The sequence below is a fragment of the Perna viridis genome, chromosome 6 (assembly GCF_037379345.1).
Source record: "Perna viridis isolate PV_CMFRI_1.1 ecotype Kerala chromosome 6, ASM3737934v1, whole genome shotgun sequence".
Lineage (NCBI taxonomy): Eukaryota > Metazoa > Mollusca > Bivalvia > Mytilida > Mytilidae > Perna > Perna viridis.
The window spans coordinates 26,822,480-26,834,994 of record NC_142450.1 but is presented as its reverse complement, the minus strand read 5'-3'; the positions used below and the strand labels follow the sequence as shown (position 1 = coordinate 26,834,994).

The window sequence follows — 12,515 nt, the reverse complement described above, 5'->3', positions numbered from 1 at the left end:
CTAACGCTGATGAAATGGCGGGAAATATGCACGATTAATGATATTTTTATAAGCACTTGTTGAAGTAGGTAAAGGTGAAAATGTCATTTCAAGTACAACATTTGAATATATTTAGATGACGTGGTCCTGCATTAGAGTGCATTTATGAATGATTGATCAAATTACTCTTTCTGGTTGATTTTTAAATTGACATTCTACAACGTATTTGAACTATTTCCTCTCAACAGTGGCCTGTTTATTAAAAAGTTTGGAAAACGTGGGCTATGGAGAATATTAACTAAAGTGTTTGGATTAGGTTGTGGCCAGGGTTGGGTTGGTTGGGATTACTCTGCTAAAAATTGGGTAAATAAAGCATGTACATGTATGTGCTGATTATGGTAGTTTGATATAAATGGAACCTGTTCATGACCCAAAGGGCCATGTGAGCTATTGCCATTACTTGTTGTTGTTAACAATTTTTCAAACCTCTTCTTCTATGGTGAAACTACAAGACTAATCAGAATCAAACTTGGTATAATTGAATGTTCCTTAGAGTTATGAAGGGAACTAAGGTTATAGCTGTAATCAAAAGAATGTAATCCGGGGACAAAGACCAGACATGGAAAACAGACATACACAACAAAGAACATAAAGTAAATAAAATCATACATACAAAGTAACAAAAGTAAATGAGCAATTCCGACTCTACAGAAAACTGGGAGCATGGACCAGGTGCACCGGTAGGGTAAGCATCCTCTGCTTTTCTAGAAACACCGGCTGGGTTGCTCATAAAAAGTCAAGTCCGGTGTAGACGAACAAGGAAAGGAAAACTATGACCTGTTGAATAAATCAGTTTTCATGGTGCTGATGGATACACCATAACGATCTACGAGTTCATGATGACGACCATAAAACTTCTGCAGTGATGACTTCAATCTTGTAGCAACATAACCCTGTTCCAGAAGCCTATTTGTTAGAGTTCTAGTGCAATACAAAAAGTCTGTGTAGTTTCGGCAAGCTCTGGCATAACATATAAGTTGTGATATGAACACTCCATACACAGGAGCCGAAGGGATGTTGCCACAGGTGAAAGGAAAGTTGACAATTTTGAATGAAAAGTCATCACGTTTGTCGTAAAGTTTGGTCAATAGTTTTCCTTTACCTTTGGGTGTTCTGCATAGATCTGATGTGTAGATTTTTTATCCATTGAAAAACATGGCCGCTGCTACTAAAAATAGAACAAAGGAGTCAGACAGAAGTTTTTTTTCATATATCTCTAAAAGTAAGGTTTACCCGAATTTTGATAAAGTGACGAGAGCTACATGTACATGTATCTAGTGAGATTTTTGTTTAAATCTGTTATGCCATGTGAGAGTTATTGGCCTTTTTGACATTTTTAAAATTCTTCTCCGACATTTCTTGACTAAGTGGAACCGAACTTGGTGTGAATGTTCCATAGGATATTCTGAAAATGGAACCTATGCAGGGAATTTTGATCTGTTGCAAAAACATGACGGCCAGGTACTGAAGATAGAACAAAGTAGTCAGACTAAATGCTTTTAGCAGTTTTCAGCCAGTATTTTGAAAACTATATTGGATATATGTAGGGAAACAAATTTTAATTGATGAAATGATCCTTATAAGTCCTGCCAAAGTCCTTTTGAATCAAAATTGTCAGACAATTTCTTGTTAGAGTCATTGTTTTTAAAAAGGAAAAATGTAAAAAGATGTGCGATTCAGGCTCCTGTGAGCTTCTTCTTGTCTACTGTAAAATGTTTTCCCTAGTTAGAGTTGACTGGAATGAAAACATTACAGAATGAAAGTACTCTTACATTAATAAATACATGTACACTACACGCACCAACATTAGTTTTTCTAACACTGAAGTCCGACCTGAGTGAAACTCTGTGTTACACCTGCATTTTGAGTACTTACCACCCAGATTCCACCTAGCCAACACCAACCGTTGGTATATTGCAATAGTCATAAAATTCAGTGAGGCATAATGGGGAACTCATTGTAAGTTACGATGCATATTGTGTTTTTGTTTGTCAGGTAATTCAGGCAGTTAAGGTAAAAAAATTAGTCATTAAAAATTCGGCTGTATTTATTTACAGCTACATCCAATGAGTGGGAGATATCATGTAGAAATGCATGTATTATTTCATATTTTTATCAAGTAATAATGCAATCTTTTGAAATTTATAAATTTTGTATTTGTAAATTGATGACTTTTATTTATAAATATAAATGAAACACTCTGAAAGTATTAATTGTTGTAATTTGATTCAAGTGACAGACTTGTAAAAACAGTCTGGTGACGCTTTTAGTTTCTGAAAGTTTTAACAATTGAACAACTTTTCTAGAAATAAAAGAAACTAATTACTTGTCCCAAGATAATGCGTGCATGAAGATTGTAAAGTAGAAGCCCTTAATCAGGACTGGGATCATTGTCAGTAATAATTATTCAAGTTACAAGAAGTTGTCCAAACGAGAATGAGATAGCTTCCTCAACCGGTTGTTTTTGACCGCTGTTTTAGATGCTTCAAGTTAACTTTGAGAAAGTTCTTATTTAAAGTACGTTTCTATTACAACCTACACATATCTTTATTTCAATCATAAGTTTTGTTGAACGGTTTCGAACCTGTGTTTACCCTTGTATAAAAATAAGCCCTTGACGAACCTCACACATACATGTATATACAGTAGTTGTCTATATTTAGAAATTTAAAAGAACAGATTGTTTACAATGTCTCCGATGTGTGTCTGGTCATGACATGGACTGTAATTAATTATAATTACTTAATACAGGATAGTCATCAAGTATGTATCAACGATACATGTTTTTTATACGATTTTTACGATTTATTTGTCAATCTTTAATACCACATGCTTTATTGTACCGACGCCTTGATTTAAAGCTGGAGAAATCTACTTGTATCGATTCAGGCGTTGGGATTAAGAATTTTCACGTCCTTCGTACTCCCTTGTGATTTTCTCTAGTCCCAAATGAATTTTAGAGATCAATGACCTGGGACCCCGGGTACTCACATCCATATTGTCGGCATACATCAGTGAGATTGACTTCACCATGCTGGGTGATTTTTCACCAAGATCGGTGGTTCTCCATACCCAATTAACAATTTTTCGCATTTATCTCCAAAACCGTTAGGTTTAGCTAAATTCTGACGTAGGGTAAAAACTGGTCAGCATGATAAGATCTACCAGTTGTTTTATATCCATTAAGCCATGTTGGAGTTATTGCCCTTTTTTGACGTTTTTTTGCTATTTTTAATGTTGTTTCTTTCAAAAATCTTCTCCCTTGACCCTATTTGACCAATTGGATCCGTCAAAAAACATGGCCACTGTTACTAAAAATGGAACATAGGGGTCAAAATTCTTATTTTGCAATTTTTTCCTGAACTATAGAAGAATGAAAAGGAAAGCTACCCAGAAGATACACATGATATTCTGAGTTAACGAGCAATATTGAAATTATTTTTTAGGTGACCATTTTCAAAATGGCTGCCATATTACAACTATTTTAACCAGTTGCTCAGATTCTATCTTTTGGAAATTAGGTGTTTTAAGTTGAACGATGATGATGAAAGATTGTTTTGGGAGGCCATTTTCCCGCTAATTTTTATACTTGCTTTGATTTCAATGATAATTGGTTTATATAGTAAACATGGTCTCCTGATATGAATGGTGATCATGAAAAGTTTGGATAGCCATGATTTAATATCATTTTGTTTTTTGTTTTTCTCAGCAAATGTATACTGTGCTAATGTCCCTAAATCTGATGGAATAACAGAGCATAGGGGGACCCTTGCCCAAATTTTTTTTCAGAGGTTCTGAAGGCGTTTCCAACATTTTAGTGCCTTAGGTACTCTTTTAATAATAATAATAATAATAAAATCTTCATTTCAAGAGGGTTACACAGTTAGTTTACAAGCTAATCTTCCCTGAGGCTCTCGTACACAAAAACTATATCAAGTAGAAATTAAAAATAAACAACACAACACAAAAACAAAAGCTGATTTGACAATACCAAATCACTTTAAGATAATACAATATAGAACATTAAAAAAAGTAAGCAGCAACAATTTTCTCTTTTAAGATATTCTATTCAAAAGTGTTAAGGTACTTCTTTAGATTGATTTTGAATGAGTTGCCAGTGGCTTGATTACATAAATGTATGGGTAACTTATTCCACAAGACAGACCCAGAATGTATGAATGAATGTCTGAAAAGTTCAGTTTTAATGTTTGGGATTATCAAATTTTCTTGTTCAGCATTTCTTAGTGAATGAGGTTTGTTTCTTGAAACATAGTTAAACTTTTCTGATATGTAGCTTGGTGTTTCCCCATGGAGAGATTTATAGATTTATAGGTATTTGTGATATTTTATCCTTGTTTCTACTTTCATGATTCCTAATTTTTTGAACAAGGGTTCTGATGGAAGAAAGGGTTCAGCATCTAAAATGAGGCGGACAGCCTGTTTTTGGAGTTTAAGAATTTTGTCTAATCCTTCAGAGCCACAGCCACTCCATACAATAAAACAGTAGTCAATAAGTGGAAGAATGTACCCATTATAGAAAGTTTTTCTCGTTTCAATGTTCAGATATTTCTTAATCTTTGCTAGGAGATACAATCTTGATGAAATATTAGAGCATATATGATCAACATGACATTTCCAGCTTAGAGTATCATCAATTTTTACACCGAGTAGTTTTTCACATGATGAAAATTTTAAAGCTTTATCATTAACTATTAAGGAGGGTATATCAACATTTGACAGTTTTTGTCTTGCTCCAATAATCATATACTTAGTTTTATTAGGATTGATAAACATACAGTTATTTCTACACCAGTTTTCAACTTTTCTTAGATCATCTTGCATATCCTGTTGTAATAAATTAATATTTTTCAAAGATTTGTGTATGGTTGTATCATCAGCATACATATCAACATTTGTATTATGCATGTCAAGAGGAAGATCATTAATAAATATAACAAATAAAAGTGGTCCAAGTATGGAACCCTGAGGAACGCCAAAGCTAATATGTTTTTTTTTATGAGAAAGTGTTTAAAATATTTACTTGCTGCTTTCTATCCTTTAAGTAGGACTTAAAGAATTGCACAGTACTGTCATTTACACCATAGATCATTAGTTTTTTACAAAGTATATCATGATCAACAACATCAAAAGCCTTTTTAAAGTCTACAAATATAGCCAGATTTATGTTTCCATCATTCATCTTACATAGCCATTTATCCACAATATTCACAAGAGCAGTTTGGCAGGAGTGTTTAGGTCTAAATCCAGACTGAGCTGGATGTAAAAATTCCCATTGAGATAAATATTCATAAAAGTGATTAGATATATGTCGTTCAATTATTTTTGACAATGAAGGAAGTATTGAAATAGGTCTGTAATTTGATACTAAATCTTTCTGACCACTCTTATAAACAGGAGTTACGTTTGCAATCTTTAGTGAATGTGGAAATATGCCTGAATCAATCATACGATTATATATATAAGTAAAACTTGGTGCAATAATATGAGACGTTAATTGCAGCACCTTAGGCCCAATATTATCATATCCAGATGACTTAGTTGTATCTAACTTTAATAGTGCTTCATAAATTTCACTACATTTTACTGGAGGTATCATAAACTGTTTATGAACATAGTTTCTAATCTTTTCCTTAACATATTTATGTAGTTTATGAAAATCATAGTTTGGCACAATTATCTGGTTTCTTAAATTCTCAATACAAGATGTGAAGTAATCATTGAAAACATTGGGTACTTGCTCTTTGTCTACTACTTTTTCCCCACTTTCAAGTTTCAGTTCCTTTGGTGGAGATTTGACTTTAGGATTTAAACTATGAATGCACTTCCATAAGTTTCTGGAGTCTTTACTATCCTTTACAAGATTTACATAGTAATTTTGTTTTGCACTATTTATCAGAAGCGTTGTTTTATTTCGCCAAAATCTATATTCTGACCACATACCAAGAGACTTGAATTTGTCCCTTTGGTTTCTTGCATTTAAAATTTCATCATTATACCAATCCTTTCAACTCTCCTTGTTACAATTGGGGCATGTTTATTTAGAACAGAATTTAACATACCATAAAATTAATCGAGGCACACAGAAGGATCACTTTCTTGCTCAATAAGGTAAAAAGGTGTATTCATCATATCTGAAAGAAAAAACTTAAAATTTCTGTATGTAATAGTTGAATGGGTCTTTTTTAATTCATGTCCTTTTTCTTTTCTAACTAAACTCACCAGGTAATGATCACTGATAGCAGAATTGCAAACAAAAGAATCTAGGACCATGTTTAGATTGCTTACATAAATATGATCAATTAAAGTTTTTGTATTTTCTGTTACTCTGGTTGGCTCAGTTATCAATTGGTGAAGATGAAACATATTAATGAAATCTAACAATTTTGGTGTAGGTTTAGACGGATGTAAAAAGTTCATGCTAAAATCACCCATAATAATAACATCAGAATTTATATTCATAGCTATACTCATTTCTTTTTCAAAATTATCAAATTATCAAAAGTACACATAACACAAGAAAAAGGATCTTTTACAGAATGGTTTGATCTCTAACCACAAAGTCTCAATGCCACCTATTTCTAAATCAGGTCTTCTAGAAAATTTCAAATTATCATGAAGATTAAAATACCACCACCATCATGTAGTTTCATCCTATCTTTTCTCTCAAGATTCAAACCAGGAATAATTAGTTCTCTATCTAGAGTATTTGGATTTAGAAAAGTTTCACAAAACCCAATCATATCTGGCTGATTCTTCTGAAATAATAAAGTGTTCTTAATTTCATCAAACTTGTTTTCCAGTCTATTAACATTATGTGAAGAAATTTTCAATCCTTTTGTTTTTCCAAAACCATATGGACTTTCATTATACATCTTATATAGATCAGTTGTCATAACTTCCTGTACATTCAGATAATAGAAACAAGATATCATAGATAAAGTAAACATAATACATACATGCAACATTATATCAAATGATGGAAGGACCTCAGGAGGTGTTATGGTACAATTAGTTACAGGCAATTCATTTACACTATTAAACTTAATCTGATCTGTGATTAACATGTCCTTCATTCTATTAGTGTCTACAGAATCTTGACATGCAGACAAATTCCTTCCTGTAGTGGATGACGAACATAACTGATTTATAGCTTTATCCTTACTTTTATCATCATTAAAATATTTAACACTCCTTTGCAGAAAACCATATAATAATTTAGGACATGTGCAAGTAGTATTGTTAAAATCTTGACACAATGAGAATAATGTAAAATAGTTATTGTTTTTTTGTCAAATTTTCTATGGCTATTTCTTCTTTGCCATATTCTTAGCTGTAAAAATTACAAAATTTCTCTTTGTGGCCATAATAATTACAGGAATAACAGACAACTTTGTGACTGTGCTTGCAAGATCTACTATTATGGTTTGGTTCCCCACATTCAGTACAAAAAATCCCATTCTTCATATCATAACCTAGGATATTGACATAATTGTTTACCGATTGTAGGAAAACAGATGTTCCCTTTCTAGAAAAGTGTAACCCATCTTGGAACAGATAATGCAAAACTCTACCATTTTTGTCATGAATGTAATCATAATGGTCAAAGAATTGTATGTTCAGGTCACTACACATCTCCCATAACATTTGATTCAAAGGGTCAACATTAATCTTTTTTCTTGGAGTAATGCTTGATATCATTAAAACACAGTCTGGTCTACATACAGCCCTTAATAACTGCAGTAAACTTACATAGTTGTCTCTTATTGTCGAATAACTTTCTCCTCTTTTTAAGTCATTTCCTCCAATATGAATTATAATAAATTTATAAGATGACATATCCTTCTCCTGTACAGTTTTTATGAGCTTACTGATGTTGGCCCCTGTTAGTACTAATGTCTGTGTCCCATAATCCTGATGGATTTATATCCTTTAGCATGGAGCTTCCAATAATCAGTGTTTCAGCTTTCTTAAGATCATGAAGCATTTCTTTTTCATTTTGTTCAGTGCTGAAAAAAATTCTGTTTGATCGGGCCATTATTTGGACGGACTCCTGTTTCCATTTGGGAGTGTTTTGAAGGATAGTTTCTTTATCATCTATACACTGACCTACAGCTACTGGAGTTGAGTCAGTTTGAACTGAACAACTTCGCATTTTATTAACCTCATTTAGTTTATAGATTTGTGTTCCAATTGATCTTTTTGTTATTTCCATTGAAGTATGTCTGCTTATGTTGGATTTTTGCTTCTCATCACTCCCTGTTTGTGTGTGTGTGTGGAGGAGTTTCCAGATTTTTTCTTGATATCATTTTTAGTTTGTGTGGATGAGCTTACTGTTAACTGAGGAGGGTGCTCTTGCTTGTTACATAAAGCTAATAGAGATTTCACTAACTCTTTTAAGTCACTTACTTCTTCCTCCAAGGCTTTCAAGGCTTTGTTACAATGTCCATCAGAATTGTTGTTTCTCATTGTAGAAATTGGTGTTGAAGTCATAATAAAATTCTGAACTTCTTGCTGAGGGCATGTATCAGAATTCTGCACATTTAATAATTTTACCTCAGTTTCAGAATCATCATGGAAATATATTAATTTGTTATCAATCACAGTTTCTGATAGGTTAAACTCCTCCACTGATTTCAATAATATGTTATCAGTCCTATCCATTGATTCAATTTCCTCACTTTTGGAATATTTCATTTGATTGTGAAGTAAGTTTCCAAAAACAGAAAACATCTCTTTGAACCATTTTTCACAACCCTTTCCTTGTACATGTAATGATCCAGTTGACTCATACAATGTAAATACATGTACAACTTTCAAATCATGAAATAAGGACTGTAACACTTGACCATTCCTGTATTTTTCTTCAAAGAGGTTTCTATCATAGTTTTTATAAATAACTTTTTCAAACTCATTGTATATTTTCTGATTGTTGAATTTTATAACAACAGAAAGTGTTCTATCAAGACAATTATCAATTTCATATAAGTCACAACTTTTCAGAAAACATTCATTTTCCTCAGGTTCAAATCCAGAAAAATCACCATTATAGGTTGTAAATAAGATTTCAAAAATTGTAGAGCTCATACTCATGATTATTTAAATCCAAATTTACAATAACAGTTATGATAGTCCCAGTAAAACAGCACTAACAGCGCCTTTTGAACGCTTTCATAGACTTTCACCAAACTTGGATAGTTGATGGCTTATAAGGTAAGGAAAAGACCTACAGGTATTGAATTTGAGTCAGTAAGTTGAAGGTCAAGGTCACGCAGGCTTAGTAAAACAGCACTTTTGATCAATATATGTTTCTTTTTCAGCAATTTTTTGTCAAACATGGTAACAAAGCATGATACCTTTACTTACTTAGTTAATAGAGTATGGTTTATCAGATGAGTGTTTCAGGCTCTTTGAGAGCCTCTTTTTTAGACAATACAATCAGTATTTCACTCAACTACATGTATTTAATGTACATCTCAATCAGTCAAACTCACAAATCAGAACTGCATGTAACCCTTATAATTCTAATCTTTAATACAAAACCATTTGGCTTCACTGTGAATTTAATAAAAACCATACTACACTTGACAATATCTGTATCAATCATCAATTCATAGTTGACTTAAACTATAGTAAAACTTTATCTTAGTGTGAATTAATATACTTGTATTGTGATGTCATGTTGTAAAATGATCACAAATGATCTGTGATATCAACAATGCCTTTATTGTCCCCTGCCTTTGAGTATAGAATTCAGCTTTCCGTCCACCCCTCCGTCTGTCCAAAATTGGTTTCAAGGGCGTAACTTTGGAACACTTTCATAGAATTTCTCCTAACTTGGACAGTTGAATGCTAATAAGGTAAGGAAGACATCGTGGTCACAGGTCAAGATCACATGGACTTCATGAAATAGAATTTTTTGGATGAAATTTGTTTTCCAGAGTGTAACTTTTGAACACCAAATTTATAGAATTGAAGGTGTATGGGGTAAGGAAGACGCCTATTGAATTTTAGGTGAGTAGGTTAAAGGTCAAGGTCACACAGGCTTAACAAAATATAATTTTGGGGGCAAAATTTGATTTTCGGAGTGTAACTTTTGAACGCCTTCATAGACTCACCAAACTTGGATAGTTGATGGCTTATAAGGTAAGGAAAAGACCTATGTATTGAATTTGAGGTCAATAAGTTAAAGGTCAAGGTCACACAGGCTTAACAAAATATAATTTTGGGGGCAAAAATTGGTTTTCGGAGTGTAACTTTTGAACGCCTTCGTAGAATTTCACCGAACTTAGACAATTGAAGGCTTATGGGGTAAGGAAGACACCTGTAGAATAAGAGGTTAGTAGGTTAATTTGCAATATTGTTATTGTTAACTAGTTATGCAATGATCAACTTGTACAATGTACATTCAACTAACATACATGTACATGTAGAATTGTACCTGTATATTTGTTCTTTGATCTACAGTTTGAGCGTAAGTACATTTACATGTAGCATCATTCCCTTTAAAGGTATAAATAACATGTATATAAAACTTATTATGTTTATGAACAATATTATTGAATTCTGTAATATTTCTCCAATGTTTCCACTTCTGATCCATGACAATAGACTAGAAAGTGATCTATTTCAAAAGAGACATTGATAGACTGCTATTAGTGAAACAGTTGAGAAATGTTTCTACAGAATGACAGTCCAAATATAAAATCTGTTTCCCGCTACCCTACCTACCCTAGTATTTTATGCCTACCCTAAACAATTTATGGCCATTTTGGCTCAAGCACTGTTGAAGTCTAGATTATTTCCCCATTAACTCCATGTTAAATGTTTTTGAAAAACAAATTAAGTTCCCTGTTTTTCCCGTGGTGGCAGAAAACAAGACTATTATTGTTTTTGGCCTAATTAACTAATGCAGTTAGAACCTAAGCAAATCACTCCTACAAATAAACTAAAAATCTTACAAATATGAAACATCATCTCAACCTAAAGCATGTGCAGCTAATAAGTTGCATTATATTTATCTCACACAGGGATCCAAGAGTGGAGAGTCGTGGATTTTTTAAAGTTAAAAAGTCATCAATAAAGTGTTCATGAATATAGTTGAAGGTCTTTGAAATGAAATTTCAAAGATCCTAGATCAGGAATTGAGGGTTTGGATCTTCGACCATCACTGATTAAACCCTTGTCACCTGGCCCTATTCAAAAGCCCTAAAGCACTTAGGCTTAAACCCACTTGATTCCTTGTATTGCACTAAGTAGAACTCAGAGCTTGGTTTTGGGTTTTGAGTATTTGTAAACAAATTATTTTTTTATTAAGATTTTCCTATGTATATTTGGTTCTAATGGTGGGAAGTAAAATACTCCCTTAAACATGTGTACATTGTACATCATACCAAATTTGCAACATCAATTCAAGTGGTATTTTTATATCTTTCAACCACTATTAAAGTGGATTAATTAATAAAATTGCTAAAATTGGACATGTACATGTACTTAATGTATTTGTTTTAAATAAAACTTAAGTGGATTATAGCAGTAAGGCAATAAACATGGCAGCCATTTCTATTTATGAAACACAAGGGTTGAACCATTTATACATGTGTACATGTCATGTATCTCAAAACTAAGAGATTTAACAAATCTGTAAATGAAATTTAATTTACATGTATTTCTTATCTTTTTGCTGTGTTTTATGATAAGCTAAAATGTGCACTCATGTATGTTAACATGCATGTTCAGGTTCTTTAAAATTTGTGTCAATTAAACAATAACAATAAAAAATGCATTTGATTGCATACAACATCTGCAGTTATTGTATTTTTAGATCACTGCAGAATATATTTAGAGTTTTGTACACAGCACGAATTATCAATAGTAGAACAAAGGTATATTTCTGGTGCTGGATGGTAACTTTTAAGATGTGATTTTCTCTTTTCAGGGATACCAATACAGACATGTTCAGCAGATTTGTTTCAAAGTTGTTCGGTAAGACCTACTACTCTGGGAGTATGCCTGTGGGTGTGTGGGGTGTGTGAGCATGCTCACAACGTTCTTTCATTATATACCGGTAATGCTAATGTCAGTGTATATACCCGTACTTAAACTTTTGTTAGTCTTTAGGGATTTCTATAAACAAGGAATTGTTCGAATTTGGAATTATGTTGGAATTAAGAAAATGACCAAAAATGAATTTGTAAAACTAACCCTTACTAAGGGGATTAGTCATGCTGGCATGGCTAATGGGTAGGGTTATTAGGATAACAAAAGTCAAGGAAACTCACCAACTCCTCCCCCCCTTCAGTTATGACAGCTTGCCCCTTAGTGGGGTAAGATTGATAAATAATTTTTTCACTTATTTTCTTAAATCCAAAATAATTCCAATTCAAGTACATGTAATACCTTGTTAACACTGTTTCTTAATATTATTTGTTTTGCCCAAGGGGTAATGTGTGATGCCT

At 32.8% G+C, this 12,515-nt stretch overlaps 1 protein-coding gene across 3 annotated transcripts in view; it reads left to right on the top strand.

Moving 5' to 3' along the window:
• Positions 1-12,515, top strand: part of LOC148614291 (uncharacterized) — a 45,823-nt gene that overhangs the window by 17,771 nt on the left and 15,537 nt on the right. Inside the window, exons 1-2 of one of the 3 annotated variants that reach the window (XM_088588347.1) lie at positions 1-64; positions 11,996-12,042. In XM_088588347.1, coding sequence (XP_088444473.1) covers positions 12,012-12,042 — 31 coding nt within the window. In that variant the 5' untranslated portion in view covers positions 1-64; positions 11,996-12,011. Of the gene's footprint in view, positions 69-11,995; positions 12,043-12,515 lie in introns of all 3 variants that reach the window. The other 2 variants (XM_088588348.1, XM_088588346.1) reach the window with 2 other exon arrangements.